Source organism: Manis pentadactyla, chromosome 2 (genome assembly GCF_030020395.1).
Source record: "Manis pentadactyla isolate mManPen7 chromosome 2, mManPen7.hap1, whole genome shotgun sequence".
NCBI classification, from domain to species: domain Eukaryota; kingdom Metazoa; phylum Chordata; class Mammalia; order Pholidota; family Manidae; genus Manis; species Manis pentadactyla.
The window spans coordinates 173038355-173065632 of record NC_080020.1 but is presented as its reverse complement, the minus strand read 5'-3'; the positions used below and the strand labels follow the sequence as shown (position 1 = coordinate 173065632).

Here is a 27278-nt window from a genome sequence, read left to right as displayed (position 1 = left end):
TAGCAGCATAGCTTCCCATTGTATGGATGTGCGAGGTCCATGTAACAAATTATTTTGGCGTTTCATTAGTGGACACAGATTGGTTCTGCTGTTTACCCACTAAATTCCACGTCAGTTTTATTAATTACTTATCACTCTAAACTTTTGTTAGCAATGTGGCGTTCCTGACTGTATAGATGCGCCATAATTCATTTATCCACTTCTCCACTAATGAGAATTCAGGCTTAAATACCAGTTGCCCGCTCGTAGGACACTTATGCTATTAAGCATTTCTGCCATTTTGTTGGCAATATAATTTCTCATGTACTCCACCCAAATGTGAGCTCCTCAAAGGCAAGTAAAATATTCATATTCATTTCTGTATCCTCATAGCCTAGCAACGAAGTTAGTCCAGAGTATACACTCACCACGCTTGAGTGTAACGAATTGAATCGCCCGCCCTGGTTTCTGGAATCCAATGCCTGGAGGAGGAAGGCGAAAGCTACGCAGTTCCGGCCTCAGGGCCGGAACTTTTGTTGGAAGGATCTTTGTTTCTCTAGGAGGATTTTATCCGCAAAGCGTGCCCCGCACAAGCATGGTAGCAAGGCACCGGAAGTAGCCGGTTATTTTACTGGAGTCAGTTCTTCCGCGGGGCGGAAAAGGCTTGCCTGCCTGTGTCTCTACCACTTTTACTCACCTTTCCTTGCAGGGCTCCATGAGTAAGCTGTGGCGGCGCGGGAGCACCTCTGGGGCAATGGAAGCCCCTGAGCCGGGTAAGCGTGAGTCGATAAAGCAACATAGGCCTTCTTAGAAAAGGAGTCTCTTCTTTCTTTCTCCTCAGAGCTTCCAGGGTATTCGCCGCCGGTGGGAGAGCTAAAGGCGGGGCTGTTGTTATGGTAACAGAGTATCGTGTGAAGAGGGGGACCCCTCAGGAGTTTTGGGTCTTTCAGGACTCTCCCCGCCCGACTCCTGCCGTACACCGTTGACAGGCTTTTCCTTCCGCAGGGGAAGCGCTGGAGTTGAGTCTGGCCGGTACCCACGGCCACGGAGTGCACAAAAAAAAGCACAAGAAGCACAAGAAGAAACACAAGAAGAAGCACCATCAGGAAGAGGAGGCTGGGCCCACGCAGTCGTCTCCTCCCAAGCCTCAGCTTAAACTCAAAATCAAGCTGGGCGGACAGGTTTTGGGCACCAAAAGGTGAGGCCAAGAGAGCCAAAGTTTTACTTGGGGAACTTGAGCAGCAGACAGTGATAGAAGAAGCTGGCTGGGCATTCCATTTCCAGAATGGACGCGGTGACTTCTGGTTAAGGCAGCAAGAACCCAAGAGGGTGTAGGGAAGGCTGGATGTAACTTCTGAGCAGGAAAAGACAATTGCTTAACTTACAGAGTGGTTCTCTGCAGTGTTCCTACCTTCACTGTGATCCCTGAGGGACCTCGGTCACCCTCTCCCCTAATGGTTGTGGACAATGAAGAGGAACCTATGGAAGGAGTTCCCCTTGAGCAGTACCGTGCCTGGCTGGGTGAGAAGGATCTGGAGGTGGGGAAACTGGGCTTCTCATTATACCTGTTACAGAAAAAGGGTTGTTCTGAGGAGGGTGGGAATTTTGAGTGTCCCAGTATTAACTGGGACAAATTAGGGTTCCCCATCCATAAACAATTAGCTCTCCAATTTTCTTTTACAGATGAAGACAGTAATCTGTCCCCCTCCCCACTTCAGGACCTGACCGGGGGCTTAGGGGGTCAGGAGGAAGAAGAGGAACAGAGGTGGCTGGATGCCCTGGAGAAAGGGGAGCTTGATGACAATGGAGAGCTCAAGAAGGAGATCAATGAGCGGCTGCTCACTGCTCGACAGGTAAATTGTTTCATTCTTTACACTTGCCAATATGTACTGCAAACTTTCCAGGTTCCAAGAACTTTGCCACACAGTGGGGATGGGATATCAGTGGTGAAAAAAGACAGACAAGGCTTCTGTGTTCATGGAGCTTGTATTTCTATGTGTGTGTGTGTGTGTGTGTGTGAGAGAGAGAGTGAGGGGGTAAATAAGTAAATAATTTTGAAAAGCTGTAAGGTTTATAATAAAAATAGGGCGATGATATAGAAAGTGGTGGAAAAGAGACATTAGATAGGGTAGTCAGGGAAGACTTTCTGAAGAAATAACATTTCCAATACCAGAGGAGCTTTACCTGCAGAGAGACCAGCAGGTGCACAGGCCCCAAGAGTGAAACATGCCAGTAGTGGTCAAGGAGAAGAATAAGTGTGACTAAGCCACAGAAAGGTTGTATGCAGAGAAATAATATATTTTATTTATATTTCAATAGATTATGTTGGCTTCTTAGTGGGGGTAAGGAGAGAAGACAGACCAGCTAGGAATCTGTTGAAGTAGTCAGGTGAGAAATGGTCGTGGCTCTAGCCACGGTGAAGTTGTGGAGATGGAGAAATCAGATTTTGAATTTCTGAATATATATTGGAAATAGACACTTGTTGGGGGACTGGGAGGAACAAAAGGAACCAAGGATCACCCCGAGCTTTTGAGTTATCCAATTGTTGCTATGAATTGAGATAAAAATATTTAAAACAAACAAAACCTCTGGAAAGGCGGTATCGTTTTGGTACACAGGGTAGGCAAGTAACATTACTAATGCTTTTCCACTTGAGAATCAGGGATCTAAAGATGAAAGTCGGGAGACCTGGGACGAGGCAGTGTTAAGGTCTCCTGGAGAGGGTGCTCATCTCTCCACCCGTTCTCTTAAGGCCTGAGCTCCTCAAGACCCTGCTTTTAAGTTCCTGCTACGCCATTCGAGAAGACCACACTTCTCCATTTCTTAACACCACCCGATCTGTCTCTCCCCAGCGAGCTTTGCTCCAGAAGGCGCGGAGTCAGCCTTCCCCTATTCTGCCGCTGCCTGTGGCTGGGGGTTGCCCAGCCCCAGTCCTCACGGAGGAGATGCTGCTGAAGCGCGAGGAGCGGGCGCGGAAGAGACGGCTGCAGGCGGCGCGGCGGGCGGAGGAGCACAAGAACCAGACTATTGAGCGCCTCACCAAGACTGCGGCGCCCACCGGGCGGGGAGGCCGAGGAGCCGCGCGGGGCGAGCGGCGGGGAGGGCGGGCCTCAGCCCCGGCCCCCATGGTGCGCTACAGCAGTGGGGCACAAGGTTCCACCCTTTCCTTCCCACCTGGAATCCCCGCCCCCGTGCCAATGTCTCAGCGGCCATCTGCTTCTGTCCCTCCTCCTCGATGCTCTGTCCCCGGCTGCCCCCACCCGCGCCGCTATGCCTGCTCCCGCACCGGCCAGGCGCTCTGCAGCCTTCAGTGCTACCGCATCAACCTGCAGATGCGGTTGGGGGGCCCAGAGGGCCCCGGATCCCCCCTTTTGGCTACCTAAGACCCTTATCTAACCGAGACTCTGTGCTCTCTCCCCAATTCCACTGTATTCCCCATCCTATTAAATTTCCTCCGGTGCCTCGACTCGTACAGATTTGGGGGAATGGGGTATGGGCTGGCCAAATCCCCTTACGCACTTATGGCCCCCACCGGAGCTTGAGTCGACGCCTGCGAAACGTCCACCAGGCCGAATGAAGACCGGCTTCTGTGCACTCAGACTATGCCTGACTTTTGGGACCCCACGTTTTCCAGCGGGATTACCTGGGGTGGTAGAGCCTTGGACGTCATTCCGAAAATAGGGTTTAGTCCAATCAGCAGGAACTTTGCTCTTCTGGACGGCTGTTCATTGGTTGATAATAGTTATGCTGTCCATATTGGCTATTGTCGTTGTCAGTCAGAGCCTTGGGTCGAACTTACCTCACTCTTTGTCTGCGCGAGCTCCTGTTGTCTGGGAGAGTCGCAGAGAAGCTGCAGTAGATTGGTCACCGGGAGAAACCTCTGGTCCGCTCCTATTGGCCCGTTCTCTGGAGGGCGAAGCCGATTGGTAGGACAGAGAAACCTGGGACCTAGTTGGCCGAGCTCTCCCCGGATGGCAGCTCCGGCCGCGGAGTGATGGTGGCGGCAGCGAGGATGAGACGGGCTGGGACCATGGCGGTGGCGGCAGAGGTGGCAGGGGCGGGGCAGCTGGCTGCAGAGAAGGCTGTGGTCTTCAGGGGGCTGTAGGTGAAGGCATGGCTCAGGCCAGCAGCGGGAACGACAGCGAGGAGGCCTGGGGGGCACTTCGGGTGCCGCAACAGCAGGTATCCCAACTGCTCCAAAAGCCTATCGACAGCCATTTATTTCTCTTTACCCTTTTCCTTGTCCCTTCCTTTTGGGGGTGGGGGAAGAACTCCCGGAGCTAGAGGTACTGTGAAGTTCCTAAATACGTCCCTTCCATTCTGTCTAAACTTTGTAATGTAGATGCAGTTGACTTTGCCTGCAGCTTCATAGACCCCATCCCGTGGCTGCAATGGAAGCTTGCAGTGGCTCTCCAGTGACCAGAGGCATAGTGAGGCCCCAGGGAGGCGCCCTCTGTCTTGCAACAGTTATTTGTGATGTTTTCCTGTGTGTCTATTGTCACAACAGAGTCCCGCAGCGTCTTCTGTTGAGGGAGCAATTTGGAGAAGAGCTGGAATCCAGACTTGCGCCCTGGATGCCATTCTTTATCATCCACAGCAATCCCATCTGGTTGGGAGCACTGCTCTGGGTTTCACACTGCCCCTCCTCTACTCTAGGAAGCCTAAAACCCAGGGGTGGAAAGATACAGAGTGGGGTTGGGGACTGGCAGACCCTAGGGGATGGTTAAAAGCACCTTAGTTTTGGAATTTACCTTAAACCTTTACAAATTGTGAGACTTTGAGGTAGCTCAGATTGTTTTCTGGTTTCTGCCAAAACACTCCCTTAACAGAGAACACCCTGGGGAGCCAGCCTCGAGTGTGAGAGCAGTCTCCAATATACAGAGCTGAAGTCTGCCTCTTTGTATGTCTGTTCACACCTTGCATCTTGTTTTCTGGCCTGATCCTTGCTATTCCCAGTGCTCTTCCATGTTGACAGCCCTTCAAGCATTTGAACGCTCCTCTCAGCATCATTCCTCCCTCTCCCCATAGAGCTCTCTGAGCTAGACTTGGTTCACAGGGTAGGATCGTGTATGTGCATGCAGGGGGTGTGGGTGAACAGTGCCTTGGGCTGGTGTCTCCCTTGATTCTAAGTGCCTCCTTGCTCCCAGCTTCGAATGCTGTGCCCAGGAGTGAACAACCAGCCCTACCTCTGTGAGAGTGGTCACTGCTGCGGGGAGACTGGCTGCTGCACCTACTATTATGAGCTCTGGTGTGAGTCTCCACGGGGGCTCTTCTTGGGTCCTTCCACCCACCCTCCTTGGGACCTCAGAATTCCAGCCTTCAAGGACCCTTCCACACGGGAGCCATCTAAGAACATCCCTCCTCACCCCCTTGCAGGGTTCTGGCTGCTCTGGACTGTCCTCATCCTCTTTAGCTGCTGTTGCGCCTTCCGCCATCGACGAGCTAAACTCCGGCTGCAGCACCAGCAGCGTCAGCGTGAGATCAACCTGCTGGCCTACAATGGGGCCTGCCACGGGGCCAGCCCTGGCCCTGCAGGTTCACTGCTTGACCTTCGTGAGTGACTCGCGCTCCATGCTCCCGGCGGCTCCTCCCAAGCCAGGACCCTGAATCATCCCCACATTCTCTTCTCAGACATTTCAAAACACACCTTTCCCTAATAGGAAAGAGGCCACCACCCCACCCCTGCTTGCCTTCAACCACCCATGCTATTCTTTCCCGTAGGCCTCCTCAGCGCCTTCAAACCCCCAGCCTATGAGGATGTGGTTCACCGTCCAGGGACACCGCCGCCTCCTTACACTGCAGCCTCAGGCTGCGCCTTGACTGCTTCGGGTGAATGCACATGCTGTTCCTCTGCTTCTAGCTGCCCTGCCCACTGCGAGGGAACAAATGTGGAAGGTGTTGCCTCTCACCAGAGTGGGCCCCCACGTCAGGAGGGTGAGCCTGGGGCAGGGGTGAGCCCTGTTCCCACACCACCCTCCTGCCGCCATCGCCACCTGACTGGTGACTCAGGTATCGAGCTGTGCCCTTGTCCTGACTCCAGTGAGGGTGAGCCAGTCAAGGCTAGGGCTAGTGCCATTCCGCTAGATCTGGAGGACCACTCCCCTTGCAGACTGCCCCTAGATCCTGAATCCGGGGTCTCTCCTGTGGGGCTGGCTTCCAGTGAAGGGGACATCCCATAAGCAGTTTGTGGAGGGCCTGTGGGTTACTTGCCCACCAGAAATAGCCCTGGTCTCAACTCCTCAAGTTCTCCTTTGCCTCTCCTTGCCCTCCTAGAATCTGCCTGAGAAGGCTAGAGTCTGAGGAGAGGGGCAGTGTTTGGGGGACTGTGCTAGCTCTACCCCCAAGACAGGAGCCTTTGATCTCATTAAAGAGATGTGAACCAGCTGCTGGTGAATTTGGGTGGACTAGTGCTCAACTCACTGCATTGCACTTGACCTGACTGGATTTGGAGGGGACAGATAATAGCCACTTTCCCCACCTTCTCTGAAGATCAGCAGGCAGTCCTAAGGCCTGGACTGAGCTGAGACTTCTCGGTGAGGCAAAGCTGGCAAAAGTAATAGAGTTTGGCATGGTTTTCCAATTTATTTAGAAAAATAGACTCTGAATTCACATTCACCCCAGGACTATGTGGGATGACAATAAGGAGACACCTGAGATGAACTGAGGAGGGTTTGAAGCACTGTATCTGAAGGCTGAGGGCAGAAGCTAGAGAGCCTGTCCCTCTAGTTGAGTGGCATAAGAGGCCTGGCTTCCTCCATCCTACCCCTTCAGTCAGTAGTCTTCAGCCATGACTAGTAGGACAAGGCTGGTCCAGCCCTGGAAAGGGCGGCAGCCCATGCCCCGCCCATCCTGGTCACTGTACTGCTCCCACAGGAAACCTGTGGCCTGGTACTGCCGCCACACATTGCTCACCACATTAGCACGGAGCTCACTGTGGAGCTTGGCAGCCCGGGCCTGGTGAGGACCCTCCAGGTGCCCATAGTGATGGAGAGCGCCCAAGGCTAGATAGTTGACATTGAGCCACACCGCACCCCGCCAGTAGGGAGGATCATGCTCTGAATTATGCTGACCGTAAAAGGGGCTGGAGGCTGCAAGGGAGCGCAAACCAAAGGGGCTCCAGAGATGGCGGCTGTCAGCTAGAACGTCCAGCAGGGACCCAAGGCGGGATGAGCTGGGGTTCAGCAGCCGCAGCAGCAAGGGAAAAAGACTAACATAGCCCAAGGCATCCACATATTGTAAGTGAGGGTGGGGCTGACCCACTACCCGCACCAGCCCTTGTGGAGTCTGAGGCTTCAGCTGCACTGCTTTTGTGTGGTTCCCAAAATCTGCAAAGACTCCTAGCTCTGGGGCCCAGTGCAGCTCATCCAGGCTGTCCTCTGCCTCCAGTGAAGCAGCGAGGGGGCCCAATTCCACAACTGCCTCAGTTTCTCCCAGCCACTCTGCCAGCCGTGCCAGCACACGGGCACCCAGTGCCACCCAGCACCGCAGGTCTAGGTGTCGCTCAGTGGCTGAAGGGTGTGAAGCCCTGGGATAGTCATCCAGCCCTGAAGGCAGTGTCTTGGGGTTTAACAGGGTTGGCAAGGCTGGGTCTCGGCCCCGCCAGCGGTAAGATAGTGGCTCTGGCCCTGCCTGGCTTTGATGGAGCCAGGAGAACCAGGCATGCAGGCGGGGAAAGGCCCTGCGGAGGAAGGCAAAGTCAACAGGGTCACCACTGTCTAGCATGTGGGCTACAGGTAAAAGCAGGGTTGGGGGGTTGGCATGGCCTGCACGTTGAACCAGGAATTCTGGGGGTACCCTGGCTCGGGCCTCATCCCCCAGCACCTGTTCCCGCCCAATCCAGCCATCAGCATTAAGCAGCCCCAGCCAGTGGCCTAGGGCCTCCCGGGTAAAGTGGGGATCCCACCGCTGAACCACCAACTGGTGAAAGCCCTCATCCCAAAGGAAGCCTCGTGGGAAGAATGACCGGGAAGGCACTGCTGTGAAAAGTGGTACAGGTGGAAAGAGGGCTGGGTCCACCTTCTGTTCAGACCCTTCAACCCCCATGTCTGGCAACACCAAGCTCTGTCCATAAAAGTAGCCAATCCCACCAAGGAGGCCGCTGAGGGCAGCCTGACCCAAAGTCTGCTCCCCAGTGCTCAGGCCCTTCTCCTTCAGCTGGAAGGTCTTCTCAAAGCGCTCCCTAAAGGCCTCAGCATGGCTCTCCAGGGCCTGGGTCAGCAGGCTGCCTGCCAGCTGCTCCAGAGGTTGGCTTCCTGCTGCTCGGGCACTGCCTGATTCAAACACCAACTCCATGGAAAAGGGGACTTTCACTGTCACCTGTTGTATCAAGAATTGCCCTTGTCCCTGTCCTTGCCCACTTCGGCCTGTGTCCTCCCACTTCAGAGATCCTGACAAGCCGAGGTAGCGTTCAGGGGAGGACCCGGGGGGCCGATGCTGAAACCAGCTATTTAGGCGACTCTTTACCATCTCTGTCAGCAAGGGAAGTCCTGGGTTGGAGGACCAGAAGACATTGTAGCTTGACGGGAAGAAGATAAAACAGGAAATATTATTCAGGAGAAAGTGGTGGCGATTAAAAAATATGAGGTGATCAAGATGAGAAGGGTCTTGGCAATGTACATGGAGCCTGCCGAGAAAAGAAAGAACTGGTGGAAAGAGAGTGGAGTGGGAGAGAGATAAATCAGGCTAAGTTAGCATCCACGCCATCCATACCCCTCACTGTCTTCCCCCAGTTACCTGCCATACTTGAGGGTAGTATCCCCTGGACTGGTTGGTGCCAGAAGTGTAAAGCGGAAGTCACCAAGTTCACTGGTGTGCCCACTGATGAACTTCAATTGCCCCTTGGTCCCAACCTCTGGCACTAGGACTTCCTTGCCATCTGTCACCACATAGAAGAACAGGGACACCAAAGGTAAGGTGGAAGTACCTGAGGCCTGGGTGACCAAGGAGGACAGAAAAATACGGCATTAGATTGACACTCTCTCTTGAGAATCAGGCTTACTGAAGGAAAGGGACACCAAAAGGAGCAACATGGTTAACAACATATATCTGGCAGTGTTGAGGGTCTCCAGCCATTGGCAAGAGATAAACAAGCTTCTCTGGGAAATTATGCAGTAATTTCGTGCTATGTACTATGCTAAGAACTCAACCTATTTCATTTAATTCATAACAGTCCTCTGAGTTAGGTGGTATTTTTATCTCCATTTTACAGACAAGGAAACCAAGGCTTAGGAATGGTAAAAAGAGATGGTCTTACAAGCAAGTTTTTAGGCCAGGCAGCCTGATTCAGAACCCCTGTTGCTAATCCCTCACCTCATACTGCATTTTCTGGCAGCAAAGGAAGGATGGAGGGAGTCAGTGCTGGGTTAAGGACATCCTGAGGCCCTGACCTGAGGCTCCACAGTCACTCTCCAGCTCCAGTCCCCTCCGTGCTGACCCCCAGGTCTCTTGACGAACTCAGTGGTGAGCCTTAAGGCCCCATCCTGGATGTGTTGCCGCCCGAAGGAGAGACCATCATGGAACTGCCATCCATAGGGGCCCACGCCGTCCCCCTGCTCACACGTGTGCCTGAGCTTAGGGGTCCCCAGGGTGGCACCTTGCTGTGCCCACATCAGTCCTGGAGGTAGAACAGCCACGTAAGTCAAAGAGAGCAGGGGACCTGTCCCTCTGGCTCTCCCAGAATTTCAGTCATCCCTCTTCATCACTCTCCTGACCCACTCCTCCCCACCCTTGCTGGGTCGTGAAGCTGGGGCCCCCAGGTTAAGAGTCCTCCTGCCTGCTGGGCCCTGGTCCCATTTACCGGTGAGGAGGGGTTGCGGGCTGCGAGTCTTCATGCCAAAGTAGACGTGAGGGCGGTAAGTGCCCCAGAAGAGGTCCGGGGACACGGCGGGGCTGGAAGAGTCAGGAAGCAGGGCCGGGGGCGCGGAATGCAGCGTGACTGCCCGCCGCGCACGGTGCCACGCTAGTAGCCAGCGTCCCGACAGGCCCAGGGAGAGAGACAGGGCCACGACGGCCAGAGCTGCTCCCCACGCCGCGCCACGGGCCCCGCCACCCCGGCCGTCCCGTCGCGCGGGACCGCTCCGAGCTGCCCTCTCGGCTGCCCGCGCTCCGTCTGCCGGAGCTCCACGACGCCGCCGCTCGCCCCGAGCCATCCTGGCACGGAGGTCGGTGTCGCGGGGTCTCGGGGAGGAGGCAACCGAGCCCGGGTGTTTTCTCGCCTACCCGGCTCGAGCACAGCGCCCGACAGACCCCTGCTCGTCAGCCGCACCTGCTAGCCCGCGCCTCCCGCTCCGCTTCCGCATCCTGCTGGAAGTCCCGCCCCGCCACGTCAGGTTCTGTCCCCAAGCCCGGAAATGCCGTTGCAGGCCGGCCTGGGACTCGCTGTCATTATTTGGCGTACTAACGGAGTTTTACAAGCTGGTAGAGAAAACCTATCTCACACTGTTTTTTTTTTTTTTAAGCAACAACTATGTTTTAAGAACCTGAGACGCTGTGCAGAATGTTTTACATTTAGTCGTATTCCACCCCGCCCCAATCAGCTGGCTGAAAACCACGGCCTGGAAGTTCATTAACATGGCCCTATCCGGAGCCGGGAAGTGGCTAAGCTAGCTGGGATCCCAGATATATCTGAATCAGACTGGACCATTTTGTCCACACCCATGATTTCTTTCCTAGTTAAGTGGAAGGTGCAGGAATAGACACAAGAGGAAGCCTGGAATCTCTTCCAGCAGTGTCTTTGATCGACCCTGTGACTTTAGACAATACATAGCTCCACTCAAATAGGAAAACGGTGGTGCATGCACTTAAAGAATACTTTTTCTACTCTTCTTTTGTACAACCCAGGATGCAAAGGAGCTTAGGGGAAGGATTGCTTTTGTCCAGATCAGAGAAAGATGTAGCATTTGCATCGCAGGTTGACTTAAAAGTCAACACTACATTTGATGGTGGTGCAGAAATGCAACTTAGATTCAGTTACCAATGTCTCATCAACAGTTTAGCATAAAAGGTATTTTCATAAAGTAAAAGTCCCTACCATCCTTTTAAAAAACCTACTACACACTCTTATTCTAGGTATTATCACACCTTCCATTCAAATTCATTATATAAAACTAGTAATTTATGTTGCTTGCCTACTTCCTGTTCACTATAATCTTGATTTCTGACCCCACCCTCCGCTGGTAGACTTTTTGCTCATTCAGCAATCACCTTTTGGCAAAACCCAGTGGTTAGTCCTGCCTTTATCTTTCTTGCTATAATTGCCTATAATTGCTATAATTGCCTTAGTTGCTATAAAAAAACCTGGTCCACATCTCTATTGTAGCTTATTACATACCTGAGTATGATTATTTATCTTTGTATCCCAGTACTAATCACAGTTACAGGCACAAGGTAGATGCTAAATACTTGTAAATTCAACAAAGATTTATCACACACTCTGTATGAGGCATTAAGCAAGGTGCTGGGGACACAAAGAAAATAGCCCTAAACTCAAGTTCACAATCTAGTACAGTGCCAGCACTCAGCCTATGTTTACAGCAATATTTGTACAATCCCCATTTTTACAGATTTGAGGAGAGTGGCTGTCTAGCCAAAGATAGCCACAGAGCTGGGAACTCAAATCTAGGTTGTCAATATCCTTTCAACTAGAGCATAAGACCTCTTAGTAACTTATTATGCTCCAAGTAATCATCTAGGCACTTTACAGATATCAGTTTATTTACTCCCCTCAACAGTCCTATAAGGTGGATACTGTTGTCCCTATTTTACATATGAGGAAACAGGCACTGAGAGATCAAGAAATTTGGTACACAATTACTTACAGGAAAAACTGTATTTCAACCCCAGGTATTCCTGGCACTTTACTATGCTATACTGCCTCTAAGTAGTTTTCTTTCTTATAAAAGGAGAGGGAAAAGAACAACCCTTTGAATATACCACCCTTTAAAGCAGGGAAGCAGTATTCTAATATTCATGGGAAATGTATTTGGCAAAGTACAAAGCAGCCAGTCTAGAGATCCTTCATTGCCTAGAGAAGCATTCTGAGGTTCTTTAAACCAGTGGCTACCAACCATTTTTTCCTATAACCCACAATAAGAAAATCAATCTATACTGCAACCAACTATATGCAGACACACACATATACATACTTACATGCTTATATATGCATGTATATGTGTGTAAGTATATTCATGGTTATATACTTAAAACTTAAGTTTCTTAAAAGAATACTTCCCATTCCACGTGCCATACACTATGATACTTTTTATTCTATTTTACTTTGTTTTCTAAAGGCTGAATTAACCCACTAAATTGATTTCATGATCCACACTAACAAGTGGTAAACCAGTATGAAAACCCCTTTAGGCACAGTGCCTAAAGTACCTAAAGCACTATTCTCCGAAAAAAGTATAGTGAGACATAAAACCAGTGATATGCTTTGGAAAGATAAAATTAAGCAGCTGCAAAAATGACTAGGGAAGAGACCAGATGGGAGAATGCAACAATGATATAGCAGAGTAAACAGGAATGGAGAGAACATTTCAGGAGTTTTTGTTTAAAACAGTATTCTGACCTTCCTGAGTGTATATGCAGAGAAAGGAAAAGGGCAGAACCAGAGATAATGCTGTGGTTTACAATCCAGGTGGCTGAACAGATGAAGTACCTCTAAAAGGAATGGGGAAGTCAGGAGGAGAGGCAAGTATATGTTTACGTAAAACTATCCATTCTATTTTGGACAAAGAGTGTTGGTGGGATTTGGAGGAAATTGGTAGTAGGTAACCTGACTATAACACAGAAGCTGAGATTAGAGCCAAACAGAAATGTAGGGATTAATGAAAGGAGGACAGCTCAAGTTATGATGGAAGATGCCCCAAAAATCGAGAGAGAAGAAAAAGAAGGATGAGAGTATCACACCTTTATGGTTAAGAAAAGGACTCAAAAGAAAAAAGAGTTCTACAAGAGAGTGAATTGAATGCGACAGACGCTAGAGATAGAAAGATGAAGACAGAGAAAACTGCACAGGGTTTGGCTAACAGAAGTACGAGGTACCTTGAGTGAGTGGTGGGAAATGCCAAATTAAAAGAGTTAAGCGAGGAGCATTGTAACCAGATTCCACAACAGCAACAGATGATAACAACAACATACAGATAATAACAAAAATTAAGATACAACAAAATAAAAAAAAAAAAGTTAAGCCATTAGTGATGGTAAGAAAGTGAACTAAATTCATGTTTGTCCAGGCCCCTCCCCATCTGGTCTCGTACCAGAAACACTGGTTGGATCTGTAGTCATGGAGCTCTTTTTGGTGCTGAGGCCCTCCATATCGCGATTTGAGTGATTAAGGAAAGCTCTTCTTAGATAGGTTTCCTAGTAGTCCCAGATTAAAATCTGCTCATTGTTCTCTTGCGCTGTCAGCGCCCCGCACCAGCGCCTGACTTGTCCCCGCTCTCTGCTGCGCCCCTGGCCTGTATGTGGGAGGCGAAGGCGGAGAGCATTTCCTGGGCGGTGAGGTGGGTGCCGCGCATAATCAGGCGATGCCCGTCTCCTAGGGAAGAAACAAACTAATCAGCCACCTGGAGGATGGCGAGGCTGGGGCTGAGGACGCGCCTGCCAACCCCCCTCGCCTGACTCCCACTGCAGCCCACCGAACAGCACGTCCACGCAGGGCTCGGAGCCGTCGTGCCTCACATCTGCAATCACCAAGCAGTTGAAGTTGGTGGAGCGGACCTTCTCGCTGCTCACTGCCTGGAGGAAGGTCCTGCGGTGGGAAAACGGCTTGAACGCCTGGCTGCGGGGTCTGGACCCCCGGCGGGAGAAAGACCGCGCCCCTTCCCGTCCCCTCTCTCTCTGCTTCCTACCTCGTCGACTCCACGTTCTTCTCAAAGGGGCAGAATTGAACCCGAACTTGCTTGACAGACCGGAGTCCAAGCCGAGCCAAGGCCGCTGCCATGGTGAACCCCCCGCCCCGGAAGGACTCGCGCGCGGAAGGGTTCCGGTGCAAGAGGAGCCCAGCTTCCGCGCTAACCGGGCCTCTCACGGTGGCGACTCCCTGCTGCCGTCCTCCGTGCAGCCCGCCACGCAAACGGCCGCCCTGGCCCGATTGGAGAAGAAAGGCCAGGAGAGAGAGGTGGTTTCGGTACAGAGTATGGAGGGCCCCAAAGAAAGCGGTAATACTACCTATCATTAATAGTCCTTTTGTACCACGGTGGACAATAAATAGGGCAAAGGCCGTTTGCGCCTGGCCCCGACAACACGACCATCATCTTCCGCAGCCTTTCCCTCACCCTGCTGTGCCAGATCTAGGTTAACACCATCTTAAATGTCGGTCCCTTCCAAGGAGAGGGCAGGATTTACACCTACCAGGGGATCAACCTCACTCAGGTAACAGATTAAACATGTTGAACTCCGAGTAACCAAAGCTTAAAAGTCTAGGTCCTATAGTCCAATATTCTTAAATGACTGACTGAACATAGAATGGGGAGGGGAGTACAAGGCGATACAACCCTTCGGACTGATGTGGGTGTAGAAATGCCTAATCCATCTCCGTGGTTCCTGATGAATTGACTTTATGTTTAGCCTGGCTCCTGGGATTTAAGAGAAATCGGCATCTAGGCTCTCTGTTTTCTATTGCTTTTTCTCTTTCCTTTTCCCCTGGGGTCCCACCCTTAGCCCTCCTTCCAGCGTCTAGCTCTGAGATGTCTTCACTGGTGGGGAACTAGGCCTGAGTCTCCCAAGGATGCTGACCTCCAGGTTCCAGGGTATGTGTGGTTTTGCCGTTTACTCTGGATTCCAGGCACTGGAGTGATATTAGATTCTTAGTTTGTAAGTCCAGACTGTAGCATGTGGTTCTCAGGTATGCTTTCTTCCAAGTTCCCAATTGTAGACTTCTTTAATATGCAGTTCTAAATGGCTGGGCTTTTCCAGCCAGAAATGGGGAGCTCTGAGTTTCTTGTTCTTGATCCCAGGCTCCTTAGGATTCAGGACTGATCCCCAGGCAGGAAAGAAAAGGCAAGTGCCAGCGGGGTCGCTGGTGCTGTCTCAGGGCAAGCCAGGCCTGCTGATTTCCCACCAGGTAAGCCTCAGGGGTGGGTCTCCCTCCCCACAGTGTGCTTAGCAGCTGAGCTGTCTGGGCTGGGGGTGCTCCAGGCCGAAGAGGGGACTCTAAGCTCTCCAAGCTGTTGAGGCTGCTGCTGGGCAATTCCGTGGTCTGGATCTCATTATACACACCTAGTAAGGCAGGAATGGAAGCCAGGTGGCTGGTGGGAGGCATGAGGGGAGCAGGAATGGAAACTGAAGCTAGGTCAGTGATGAGGATGGGGGACGAGGCACATAAAGTAGGGAGGGGTGAAGAGAGCATGGAGGTGGGGAAGGGGAGTGACTCACAGCAACAGGGAGACCTCCTCTGGACTCGAGCCTTGGGCATGGGCTGCTGCAATAGACACAGCAGGGCCCCATCCAGCTGCTGGAAGATGCTGAGCAAGAGCAGAGTCTGGCGAAGTTCCAGAGAAAGGCCCCACTGCTCCTCCTCCAGCAACTCCTGAATCACTCCAAAGTCTCGTCTGAGCTGCAGTGCCCCCTGCAGGCTGAAAGGCGAGGTATGATGTGGCTTCTTGCCTCTCCAAACTGCTGTCCCACCTATCCCCTCCCTTTTCCCTTTTCCCTGTTCCACTCATCCCCTTGCCACTGCCGTTTTCTCCCCACCTGAACCGGATCCTATGGGTGAGGATGTGGTCAAGCCAGGCACCCAGGATGGCAGTCAGTGCCTGCCCAAGGGCAGGTGCTTGGGCTTGGGGTGAAAATCCTTGTAGTCCTTTCAACACAGGCTCAAGGACAGTGCGGACCACCAATCCAGCATACTCACTAGGAATGCTGGGCAGTTCTGGAGTGATAAAAAGAAAGGACAGGATGTGAGGCTGTGAAGATCCATGGAGCCCCTAGTGGAGTGTTTGGGGGAAGAGAGTAGGATTTCTGGGTGGGTGTACAGAGGTGAGGGCAAGGATAGAGACAGGGGAGTAGAGCCAGGATTTGGAGGTATCCAAACACTATTACCCTCTGGAACCCTGGAAGGGGACGCTGGTAAGAAAAGTTACCAGGACAGAGACGAAGCCGCCAGTACCGACCCTGTGGCATGTAGAGCTCGAAGCCCTGTGTGGCTTGTTTATGACATTCTTTAAAAAAGAGGCTTAGTGTCTCTTCAGGCAGGAGCTGTGGGGATAGGGAGAAAGTAAAAGGGGCTTATCTGTTAGGGACTTGTCAAGTTATGATGTCTTTCTAAATCTGAAGTGCTTAACCTAGCATCCATAAAGCCAGAACAGAATTGTATGCATAACTGTATGGGGCTGGACATATTCTGAGGAGAGATGCCATAGCTTTTATTGGATTTCCCAACAGGTCTGGGTTCAGAGAAGATTATGGACACTTACCCTAGGATTACCCTGGTCTCCACAGCTTGGTTCAAAGGATGGAAGTCATCCAGATTAGGTTTATTTTATAGGAACATTAATAGGAAAAGAGAGCACTGCCCTTAGCACCACCACCAAAATTCAAAAGCAAAGCTAGAGAGAGGGGTCTGCACGATCTACAGACAAGCAGAGGCTGAAGAAGGAAAAGAGACCTGTACAACCTTCTGTCGTCTATGAATGGAAGGCAGGAACTATATGTAGACCAGGAGCAATGACTATAACTTTCTGAGTGTCAGGAACCTTTGTAATGTCCTTACACTGATTCTTGATAGCCCACTTTCATTTCTCCAGAGCAGTGTAACCCATAAAGCAAGAAGAGGCCTGTTTGCTGGTTTGGTTTCTTTGGTTTGGTTAAGTTTTGCTTTTGGAGGGGGAAGAGGACAGCAAAAAAGGGGTTTCTACTCCACAGCCCATCTTGGAGGAGAAGAACTGGTGGTGGTGGCAGGTCTGTAGAGAAAAAGTGACTGGATGCCAGTGAGCCTGAAGAGAGGGGAGGAAGGGGCCAGGGTTGGAGAGCACCTCTGGGGGTGGGTGGTGGAGTCCATGTAGTTCCTGGTACATATCCCAACAACAGCCTGTCTAAATCCAAACTCTTCCTCTCGTTTCCTGAAAGCCAGAACCTCTTTCTTCCTTACTATGCCAAGGAAATTACCCTTTAGTCAGTGATACTTGTTAGGAACCTCTGCACTCAACATTCTGAGGACTGCAAGGTCACACTCTGAGACTGTCTTTCTTTCTGGAACATTACAGTCGAGCTGAGAGAAGACTCTCAACATCTGATTCTTCTTTTCATCCCATTGCTGTATGTGGTGGAGTGCCCAGAGCAGATGCCCAGCAGTGCAATGCCAGGCAGAGGAGCAAGGCATGTAGACTGCTTTGCACAGTGTTTGATTTATGTGGTGAACACACTCTCCCTGTCCCTGTTCTCACTGCAACTACCAAGAGCTGGACCTTTCTCATATTTCCCCACCTCCCACCCTGACCACTATTGCTAGATCAAAATCTACCATTGTCTTTACTGTTCCCCGTCTGCTCTTACAGTGGCTCCTCAACACTCATGAGATAAGGCCCAAATTTTGTGGGCTGGTGTTCAGTGCCCTCCACAATTTGATGCTTACTCCTCCACAACACCCCCTCCCCACCCTGGACAAGAGCATGCGCACACACATATATATACCACATAAAGGGAGCTTCCGCTTCAGTCAGGCCATCCTTCTACTACTCCCTCAAGGAACTATGAACTGCCCACCTCCTCTGCTACCCAGCCACCAGCTTGAGTGAGCCTGGGCTCTGTACAGAGCACCTGTAACCACATGCCCACAGTGGGCTTCCCTCCTGAGAGTTCCCACAACCATCACTGCCCATGCTTCTCATGAGGACCTTGCTCTGGGGCATGTTAAACTGATGGAGGCAGCAGCAAATTGAGGTGGGAATTCCCAAAAGGCAGAACCACCCACCACCAACCCCAAAGCTGGGCCTTTAACTGCCACTGTCAGGGCCCCTGCTCTCCTCACCTGCATCTGTGCAGTCAGCTTCTGGATCTCCAGGCCCAGCTGCTGCTCCACCTCCAGGGCCAGTTTTTCCTCTGAAGCCAGGCTAGACAGAGCTTCTGCCTCATGTAATAGAGGCTTTGGCAGAAATGGAGTGAGTTCTGAGCCCAGCCCAGGCTGCTACCCTCCCCACTTCCTAGTTACTCACAGGTAAGTCCTTCTGGATCAGGAGCAGAAGGGAACCTGGGGCCCATGCTGCCACATGCTGCTGAGCTCTACTCAAAAACCAGAGCAAGGTGGTCTGCAGGGTACAGAGCCCCAGAGCAAGGAGTGCAGGACCTGGGGAGGGGAGAGATGGAGTATGTGAGGGGGTCATGGCATACCTTTGGGAGGAGGCAGGCTTCAGGCTTCAAAGGGAATAGAGGAGATATCCTTAACTATTGTGTTCACTCATCCCTAGCACTTTGTCTCACCTGGAGGCCAACGGAGGAGCAGCCCTGACCTGGGTTCTTGAAGGGCATCCAAGAGAGGAGGGAAGAGCTGTTGCAAAAGTTCAGTGGTATGAGAGGATGAGGGGAGGTTGCTCTGACCTCCATGAGCAGATCCCAGGGCCTGGCAGAAGGCTGAGGACAAGGGGATATGGTTTGATGAGGAAAGGGCAATCTGGGGCTTATGTCACTCCCCATGCCCCTTCCTCCTCACCTTGGTCCCAGCTCCAGATAAGAGACTGATGAAATAGGTTGTGACACAAAGAAGCCAGCTCCTTCTCACACTCCTGGGGCAAGGATGCTAGTGGGAGAAATGACTCTGGAACATGAAAACAAGGCCTCTTTTCCACAACCACTGCTCACTGAGTGATAGGGAATGAGGGAGGTTTCCCACAAGACTCTAGATGGGGCCGAAAAGTGAGACTTTGCTGTGAAAGCCTTGAATTTATAGTCTGGAACCCCTGAAAGGGGCATGGTGTTCATTCTAAAGGGTCTGCTTTTGTAGTCAGGCTGGCAGGTAAGTGAGGTGACTAGGGAAAAGAAAAGAGACCCCGACCTTCCCAAATGCCCACGCACGCCCACCACTCACCCTGATCCAGTGCCTGACTCAGATGGTGTGCTGCTGTCCTGGGGTCCCTCCAGGGCCCTAGGCTTAGGTCCATACTCCTAGCACAGGATGCCCACAGCAGAGTGCAGTACTGGCTCCACAGGGCTCCAGCCCCTCCAAGCCCCAGTCCGCTGCTGGCCGAACCCACCATACCCCCCATCAGGCCCAGTAGCCCCGGCAGCAGCTCTCGCTCCTCATGGCACCGCCTGCGGAGCTGGTCCCGCAAACACGATCCCGTGAGAGCTTCAGCCAGCTGATATGCCACCTGGCAACCTCGCTCCCCGGCCAGGAGGTGGAGCACACGGGCCGGGGAAAAAGGGCGCGCTGCCCCTGGGACGTGGCTCAAGGCTTTTCCCTGCAGCTGGTGGTAGGCGGGAAGCGCCAGCAGCAGGTGAGCGAGTTGGGATGACAGGCCTGGGCTGGCGGGCTCCCGCCCCAGAGCGCGAAGCTGCATCTCGATGGCAGCATCCAGGCGCAGGGCTGCTATTCCGACGGGGCGCGCCAGGAGTAACGGATCCGGGGCCTCCCGAAGGCAGATTCGCAGGACGGCTCCTCGGGAAGGGCATGGCGGTAGTTCGCGGCACAGCTGAGGAAAGGGGCCAGGGCCGGGGAAGGGCTCGCCGCGACTCAAGATCCTCAGGAGGCGCACGGCCGCCTGTAGATGGCGGGCGAAATTCCGGGCTTGGAGGAGCTGCTCCCGCTCGCGGTGCAACCGCAGCAACACGGCCCGGAGTCGCCGCAGAGCGGGAGGGATCGGGCGGCCAGCTGCCGGCTCCCACCTCCAGTCGGCAAAGCCAGCCTCGTGGTGCTCTCCCGCGTCAGCCGGCGCCGCCCACCGCGGCTGCTCTCCCGGAGCTCCGCCGGGCTGTGAGTCCAGGCAGGGGACGCTCCCGGCATCCGGCGGTCCCGGCCAGCCACGAAAGTCCCCGCGGAGGGCGCCTGCCCGCCTTCTCTCCCAGTGCTCTGCCCCAGTGCCCTCGGGTTGCGCCCACAAGGGCGGCACGGTGGCGAGCGGAGGTAGACGGCCACCAGAGCGAGGCGCCTGGGCCATGGGGCAGCCTGTCCCAAAAGGACCTAACGATCCGCACTTCCCTGCACCGCTCAACGCCCGCGCGCGGCCGCGACTCCGCCCCATCCCAAGAGCCGTCAGCCGTGGCACCGGAGCCGCGGGGACCGTCAGAGACCTCTTGCGCTCCGTAATCGGAGGCTTCAGCCCCTAACAAAGATGGCTGCCTACTCTGTCCGCCTCCGTTTTTCGGGTATCAAATGCCAGACCGTCTTCCACTTTCGAGTTACTGTTGAGAGATAGCGCCGATTCCGAAGGCTGTGGGGCGGATCAGCCTAGGTAAGCTGGGGTGACAAAACGTGAGGCGGTCCAAGGGGACAGGGGCAGCCCTACTTGGACCTGTTTTCAGTAGGATTTTGTGCTTCACGCGGGGGGCGAAGGGCTCCGGCACATCCGTCCCTGGTGCGCCGCCGCCTTCCTTTCCCGTAGACCGTTCTCTTGGCGGCCTGGCTGCCCGCCAAGGGTCGCCGCTGTCCCCAAACCTGCAAGGAATTCGGTCCTGAGGACAGGCTCAGAGGTGAGAGGAACTTCTGGCCTCCACCACCACCTCACCTCACACCCCGCCCCCTCCACCCGGTTTTTCTCGGTCACGCCTTTCAACCAGCCGTCCTGAGCCCTTCCACCGCCCGGCCTTCCGAGTGGAGGACTGGGGAGTGGGTAGGAATTCCTTGGGGGAAAGATGTTATGAATAGCGGGAACAGTGAGCAAAGACACTAAGGCAAGGAAAAGCTAAGAAAAACTTCACTGAAGGGAGATCTGAATGGAGGGCTTGTTTGGAACTCGAATAAGAGATGAGGCAGGAAAGAAGGCAGTAAGGGGCTTAAAAGACCTTGTCTGGCACAGGGGTTTGGATATCCTCAAGTAGGTGACAGGGTCGTTTTGGGAGGCACTGGATCAGATTTGGGAGTACTGAGAAGCTATTCCTCCAACTGCCTCCTGGTTATCTCTTGAAACTTCAAACTCAACAAGTCCAGAAGTTAATTCATAATCTCTGCAAATTTGTTGTTTTCCTCTAGTCTTAATTTTGCTTAATAATACAAATTTCCATCCAGTTGTTTAATCCAGGAATCTGAGACTCATTCTACAGAATACTCCCTTTCCTTTACCTCCCACATTTAGCCCATCACTGAAATCTACTGACATGTCTCTTGACTCAAACTCATCATTTCTATTCCTGCTTCCACTGCCATGCTTTAGTTCAAGAACACATTCTTTCTGACCTGAACAGTTGTAATGCCTGCTAACTAAACATTCCACCCCTAGGCTCATCTCCTTCCCCAGTACTATTTCATCCGAGTGATTCACTCGCAGGTCAGGTTTGCTCCCATCAGTGACAGGACAAAGTCTGAACTCACTGGGTCACACAGCGTTCTTCAGACACAGTTTCTGGCTGCACTGCTATTAAAATAGCCTCCTCACCAATCTTTTTGCCTTTGCTCATTCGGCGCACACTTGTTGAGCACCAGTTGTGTACCAGACACTGTTTAGGTACTGGGAGGACAGCAGACCAAATGGACAAAAATCCCTCTATTCAGTGAATTAGAGGTATCTAGTAGGGTCAGCCAGCCAACAGATAAACAATATAGTATGTCAAATATGAGAAGTGCAAAGGAAACTAAAGCAAGAAGGAGGATAGGGAACACTGAGTGGACTTGAGAGGTTTCTCTTCACAAAAGGAATGGTCCAGAGAAGGCCTTTCTGAGAAGGTTTTAGCAGAGATCTGAAGGGGATAAAGGAGTGAGCCATTTACTGGGGAAAAAGCATCCCAGGCAGGGAAAACAGCAAGTACAAAGGCCCTGAGATGGGAGCACATTTGGTGTGTTGTAGGAACTTTAAAAGAGACCCTGTAGCTGAAGTTAGGATGAGAGGGCAGGAGGTGATTCATGAATGCACTGGGGGCCAGATCATGTGTGACCATGTAGTGAATTAAGAGAATAGCATAGACTCTGTTTTGGGGGAGGTAGAAGATCAAGGTAGTCCTTCTTTTGTTTGTTTTTAAGGATGGCTGGACTGGGCCAGTTAGGAAGTTGACATAAACCCACCAGAAAGCTGAGTTTGAGAGTAAGACTTGATGAATGTGCCCAGCAGTGTAAGTGAAGATGCTGTTGAGGCAGGACTGCTTCCTGAGGGGAGCTGGACCTGAAATTGTTTAGTAAGCTGACTGTATACCTCTGCAGTCTGAAGTCCTCTGTAGTCATTATTTTAGCACTCTGAAGTTTCATGTGGCTTCTGAGTTTCTCCGTCAGTCGGCCACAACCTCGTCGGGGGTCCACTCTGTTTAGACCTGAGTAGGCCACAAAGGGACATGATTCCTGTCCTCTGAAGCTGACACTGAGGAAATGATGCTCATCAGAACCACAGAATGGACAGGCCAAGCCTTGAAGAGCCATCTCTTATTTTGTGAGTGAGTAAGCTGAAGTCCAGAGAAGAGGATAACTGACTTGTCTAAAATAAAATAGCCAAGCAGGGGCAGAGCCTGAACTGAGCCGCAAGCAGTGCTGCCCCAGCACAGTGTTCTTTCTGGCTCTGGGCTGCCTTGCTCATTAAAAGAGCAATAAAAAGCCATGAATAATAAGGCTCTACATTGTGTAACACTGTGAGTGCAGCTTGGTGAGTGAGGGCAGAGGCCACTGGGGATGAAGGGGAAGGCTTTGAGGCAGATGGAATCTGAACTGGACCTTGAAGGTGAGGCAAGAGGTGGTGAGGCAAGAGGTGGTGAGAAAGGAGCTCAGAGCCAGGAGGGATTCAAGGACAGCTGGGGAAGCCCCCAGGGCTGGAGGGAGCCTGTCAAAGGGAGGTAGCAAAGGGGATATCAGCTAAGCAGGGCTGGATTGCAAGGAAAGATTGGAAAGGCCAACCACGGAGCTTTCTGGAAGAGTCCAGTTCGCAGGCTGTGGAGTTAGCTTCAGTCCTGCCTCTGGTAATCCCCTAGTGCAGGAATTACCGGGAGTTTTGAGTAGGGGAGTAATTGCTGAGAACTTGGTTTTGGGAGGAAACTGCAGAAGCACAGAGGAGAGGCCAGCTAGGAACTGCTGCACTCCTTTAGGCTTGAGGGAGCTCCAAGGTGGGTTTTATGGGGCCTGGGGGCTGTTCATGTTCAGTGATACAGCAGGGGCCTAGACAGCTAGAGCTGGTAACAGGGCCATATTTCAGGGCCTCAGTGTGGCTGAGCAGGTAAAGGGGGGAGATCTCTGTTGGATCCTGGAAGTCTGGGCTGAATGTCACAGTCAACCCTGGCGAAGGCAGGAGAGTGGAGAAGGGAGGTAATATACCATGAAAGCCGAAAACAGCATGTTTTGAGGTGCTGAGCAGGCTCAGTGTAACTCCAGGGAGAAAATCCCAGGCAAATAACTTTGAAATGGAAATCAGTCAAAGAGAGAAATAAAGTTTATTTCTTACAAGTAGTTGTCCACTTCTGCTCTCCTGTGTCTGGCTACCAGGCCGCAGAAGAAGAGTGTGCCACCCCACCTCCTAAGCCCTCACTTGCCCTTGTAATTAATTGTTCATATGGAGATGGACTACTCCTCTCCACGCCTTGGAAACACCTATTGTATGGAGATGCACTAAAGCCAGGCAAGAGGTTCTGGAAATACTGCAGTTTCACCCAGTCAGGTTGGCCAGTGGGATTCTCTAGGCTGGGTGGCTGGTTTTTGGTTGCCATGGTGGAGGGGCAACCCAGCAAAGCTCCTTGCTCTCCCAGACCCCTGCTCAACACCAGCCTCCACTGCCCCCCTCACTCCCCCAGGACCTAGTAGGTTTCTCCTCCATGGCTTGTGGAGAGTGATCCGCCGGGCCTGTGCTGGATCCACGTGGATGGGAGCCGCAGACGGCTGCAGCTGTGGTGCTTGGTGGGGAGACGGGCTGGGCCCAGGGAGGGCTGGCTCCGAGATGCTCCGCTCTCTCATGTGCCCCTTTCTTTCCCTTCTTCTTATCCCTCCTGACACACTACCTCCTGAACCATTTTTGTGATGAGAGGAAGACGACTGGACAGAGTGACAGAGGCAAGGGGGCTGATGGACTGGGCACCTTTGGTGGCCTCCAAAAGTCCCTCCTGTACCCTCCACAAGGGTCTAAGCCCTGCCCTCAAAGCCCCTTTGCCCCTGCATCCTTTCCGGTGGCTTAGACAGCCTGCTTCTGGTGGCCATGCCCAAGAAGCTCCTGCTGACTGAAGAGGTAATAAGACTGCAGCAAGGGGCTTCACCTTCCCCCAGGGTTCCTCCAACCCCCGTGTTCCCAGATCTATATTCTCCCTAATCTGGACCTTTCAAGGTTCTTCCACACTGCTTGCCTCGCTGTTGCTTTCTCTCTCATTCTCTCGCTTTTCCCATCACCTGCCCTTCCTCCTCCAGGAAGCCAGCCACCTGGCTGAGGAGTTGGTGGCGGAGGAAGAGCACATGAAACAGAAAGCAGAGAAGAAATGACTCAAGAAGGTAGCTGGAGGGCAGAAGGTGTGGGACCCCAGAGGGATTTGGGGGAGGGAAAGAGGGAAGCTTTGTGAAAACAGGAGAGAACTGAAGGTGGCTAATGATGGATCCTCTTGCCAGGGGGCCCACAGGGTTGGGCCTGGAGAGTCTTCCAGAGGCCACATGGTGAAGTGGTTCTGGGCTCACACTGTACTGCCTGGGGTGGAATCTGCTTCCTTCTTACTATGAGACTGCCTGGTGACTGCTTTTTCACCTGTAGAATGAGGATAACGACAAATCTACTTCTTAGAGTTGCAAGGCTTAAATGAGGTGTTTATGCAAAACTCTTCGCCCAATATGTGACATCTGGCATATGTCGTACACATGAAGAATTGGTCTCAAGATACAATTACATCATCAGTATCATTACTATTACAGCATCAAAAAGATTGAAAGTGACAGGAGCACTTGGAGTGGGACAGTGGGGAGCCCAAGGTGAGTGTCTGCAGGCAGGTACTAAGAGCACCAGTGCAAGGAAGGTGGGGTCTGAGAAGCAGGCTGTTCAAGGTGATCCCAGCTCTGTATCTGCCCCCCCTTCCCTCTCGGATAAGGCCACCCAGATGGGGATGGATGCCCCCCATTGAGCCCTGGGGACCAAGCTCAGGGACAGTGTGGTGAGGAAGAGGTGAGAGCCCCTTCTTCCCCTTCTTGGTCTCTGCCTATCCCTCCACTCTAGGTATACTCCATCTCCACCCCTTCCCTAACTTTCCTTTCTGCTCACAGGACTCAACTGGATCTATCTAGCACCTTCAGGTCTCTAGCTTTGCATAAAATTGGAGGTTGGCCCCCCAGTGCCTGCAGAGAGAAGGGACTGAGCCAAGAACCCCAAGGCAAAAGCCTGGGCCCCCAGGAGAAGATGGGCTGGGAAGAAAGGAGCTGTCCAGCTGAAGAGAACCCCCAGCAAGTCCTGACACAGGTGAGGTGGGTGGGAAAACGTCAGCTGGAACCAATGGAAGGGGGGACCCGAGGACTTTGGGAAGTCCCACAGTCTAGGGGACGTAGGCAGTGACAGGAGTAGGAATTCTCTGCCCCTAGGATTAAGAGACCTGGGGTTAAGCTCCATCACTGTCACCCTGACACCAGGCAATTTCCTCTGGAGGAAGGTAGGGCTGATCCCATCTTGCACGGATGTCATGAGAATTGCATGAATTGGGTGATGCTAATTGCAAAGTTAATTGTTGGAACAAAGGAGAAGGATTTGGGGATGCTGAGGCCATGAGTCCTCCTTGGCTTTGGCCCCCATCCCTAGGTATCTCTAGGACTGCTGGCAGCCGCCTTACAGCAGAGCCAAGAGCTGGCAAGTAAGATTCCTTCTCCCTCCTCACCCCTCGTTCCTTAGGGTAGCCCCATCTGTACCTTCCCACCCTCCTCCTCAGAGTTGAGTACCACCTTTGCCCAAATGGTTTCCACCACAAGGCCATGGTCCTCTTTACCCAGGCCTTGAAGCTCAACCCCTGGGACAACTGGTATGTGGGGCCTTGGCCACTGTGCTGGGAGGTCAGGGCAAAAGCAAGGTATTGAGGACCCAGACTTTTGGCCACTTTGTCTCTGCCAGGTTATTTAGAAATCGCTCTTTCTGCTATGAGCGCCTGGGTCAGCTAGTGCGGGCCCTGGCTGATTCTCAGATGGCCGTTACCCTGCAGCTCAGGTATAGGAGCTGGGGCCAGTTTGAGAAAGGAGGCAGTTTTAAGTTCCTGATTCCCCCAATAGCTAAACTTTCCTCCTAATCCCTTTGAGACCAAAGTGTTGAGGAGGCAGCTGCTGTGTTCCAGGAGACTGAGAGGCGGGTCCCAGGCTGACGCAGCCCAGGAGCGACCCTCTTGCCTTCTGCAGCTTGATCTGGTCAGAGAACCAGGCCCACTGTCATGCTGAGGGGCAGCAGGGAGAATTGGCTGGAATCACAGCAGTGCTCCTTCTGCCTCAGGCGGGGCAGGGGACAGGAATGGGTGGCATGAGGGGCTGGGGCTATGCTCAGAGGGAGTATCCATGCCCCTGACTCCCTTCTCAGCAGGACCAGTGAGAAGCAGGAATCCATGCACCGCTTCTGCCAACTAGTTCTCCCCATCATTTTCCCTTGTTGAGCCGGGGCCCTCAGGCTTCTTTTCCCCCAGCAGCCCTCCAAGCACTACTCCAAGGGCCCCTGGACTTCTGTCTCCACCCTTGCATTATCCCCCTTGTCACCTGAGCCACTCCAACTGGCCCCTCCTCCAGACTCAGAGTGGAGACCCCATCCTTTCCATTTCCAGGACCCTCCAAAGGACAGGGGTATCTGGGACTTGGGCCCCAGTGTCTGCCTTAGGCCCGTTGAGGGAGGACTGTCCCTCACAGGACAAGGCCGGATGTGTGCCCCAGGGAAGGAGAGACGCTGTGGTGACTGTTCGCTGCATAATTTGAGACCTTGTATACTCAAACCACAGTTGAAGACAGCCCTGGCAGGCATTCCTCGTGCCACAGAGACCTTCTGACGAGAGCAAGGAGACCTGTGTCCCTGAAACAGCCTTCCTTTGTTTTTCAAGCAGATGGCTTCCTCTGGCGGGAGGAAAAGTGAATTCACCCACGGAGGCTCAAGAAGGGAAGTGTACACACGTTCGGGTTTTCCGACAAGCAGATCCAGCAGGGGGCGTTTGGAGCTTGCTCTGTTTCTTGGCCCTGGGGAACTCACCTCATAAGCCAGATCTCTGCTTAGGACTGGGTCACTGTGATGAATTAGGCCGGAGTCCTGTCCTTC

The 27278-nt window shown here is 52.7% G+C and overlaps 6 protein-coding genes across 10 annotated transcripts; 3 read left to right on the top strand and 3 right to left on the bottom strand.

The window, feature by feature from the left end:
- Window positions 1-593: 593 nt before the first annotated feature.
- INO80B (INO80 complex subunit B) lies at window positions 594-3445 on the top strand. The gene is made up of 5 exons (XM_036930587.2): window positions 594-752; window positions 985-1177; window positions 1382-1500; window positions 1663-1832; window positions 2832-3445. The coding sequence occupies exons 1-5, from the start codon at window positions 695-697 to the stop codon at window positions 3360-3362; spliced, it is 1071 nt and encodes a 356-aa protein (XP_036786482.2). The 5' UTR covers window positions 594-694; the 3' UTR covers window positions 3363-3445.
- A 429-nt stretch (window positions 3446-3874) lies between these two features.
- Window positions 3875-6363, top strand: WBP1 (WW domain binding protein 1). Of its 4 annotated transcripts, none has more exons than XM_036930588.2 (5): window positions 3947-4161; window positions 4487-4588; window positions 5127-5229; window positions 5356-5532; window positions 5701-6363. In XM_036930588.2, the coding sequence occupies exons 1-5, from the start codon at window positions 4093-4095 to the stop codon at window positions 6156-6158; spliced, it is 909 nt and encodes a 302-aa protein (XP_036786483.1). In that variant the 5' UTR covers window positions 3947-4092; the 3' UTR covers window positions 6159-6363. The 4 variants fall into 4 exon arrangements, with proteins under 4 accessions (XP_036786487.1, XP_036786483.1, XP_036786486.1 ...); XM_036930593.2 differs by lacking the exon at window positions 4487-4588 and adding an exon at window positions 4322-4409 and having other exon boundaries at window positions 4028-4161; XM_036930592.2 differs by lacking the exon at window positions 4487-4588 and having other exon boundaries at window positions 3875-4027.
- Window positions 6364-6536: 173 nt separating this feature from the next.
- MOGS (mannosyl-oligosaccharide glucosidase) lies at window positions 6537-10292 on the bottom strand. Its single transcript, XM_036930586.2, has 4 exons — window positions 9776-10292; window positions 9366-9592; window positions 8713-8909; window positions 6537-8494 (listed from the first exon to the last, which is right to left on the bottom strand). Exons 1-4 carry the CDS (start codon window positions 10125-10127, stop codon window positions 6751-6753), a joined length of 2520 nt encoding a protein of 839 aa, XP_036786481.1. The 5' UTR covers window positions 10128-10292; the 3' UTR covers window positions 6537-6750.
- A 2884-nt stretch (window positions 10293-13176) lies between these two features.
- On the bottom strand, window positions 13177-14158 carry MRPL53 (mitochondrial ribosomal protein L53). The gene is made up of 3 exons (XM_036930583.2): window positions 13833-14158; window positions 13620-13732; window positions 13177-13519 (listed from the first exon to the last, which is right to left on the bottom strand). The coding sequence occupies exons 1-3, from the start codon at window positions 14156-14158 to the stop codon at window positions 13386-13388; spliced, it is 573 nt and encodes a 190-aa protein (XP_036786478.1). The 3' UTR covers window positions 13177-13385.
- On the bottom strand, window positions 13334-20366 carry CCDC142 (coiled-coil domain containing 142). 2 transcript variants are annotated; one of them, XM_036930582.2, is made up of 11 exons: window positions 19004-20366; window positions 18629-18715; window positions 18400-18549; window positions 18135-18265; window positions 17951-18064; window positions 16065-16179; window positions 15676-15853; window positions 15358-15557; window positions 13833-15201; window positions 13620-13732; window positions 13334-13519 (listed from the first exon to the last, which is right to left on the bottom strand). In XM_036930582.2, exons 1-9 carry the CDS (start codon window positions 20154-20156, stop codon window positions 14945-14947), a joined length of 2385 nt encoding a protein of 794 aa, XP_036786477.2. In that variant the 5' UTR covers window positions 20157-20366; the 3' UTR covers window positions 13334-13519; window positions 13620-13732; window positions 13833-14944. The 2 variants fall into 2 exon arrangements, with proteins under 2 accessions (XP_036786477.2, XP_057353051.1); XM_057497068.1 differs by lacking the exons at window positions 13334-13519; window positions 13620-13732; window positions 13833-15201; window positions 15358-15557 and having other exon boundaries at window positions 15711-16179; window positions 18629-18733.
- Window positions 20247-26316, top strand: TTC31 (tetratricopeptide repeat domain 31). Its single transcript, XM_036930700.2, is given in 15 exon segments — window positions 20247-20312; window positions 20440-20566; window positions 20569-20604; window positions 20692-20744; window positions 23843-23936; window positions 24032-24205; window positions 24208-24260; window positions 24437-24535; window positions 24643-24700; window positions 25102-25201; window positions 25274-25466; window positions 25800-25851; window positions 25927-25944; window positions 25947-26016; window positions 26106-26316. Coding segments are annotated over 15 exon segments (1365 nt in total). The 3' UTR covers window positions 26278-26316.
- Window positions 26317-27278: the final 962 nt, after the last annotated feature.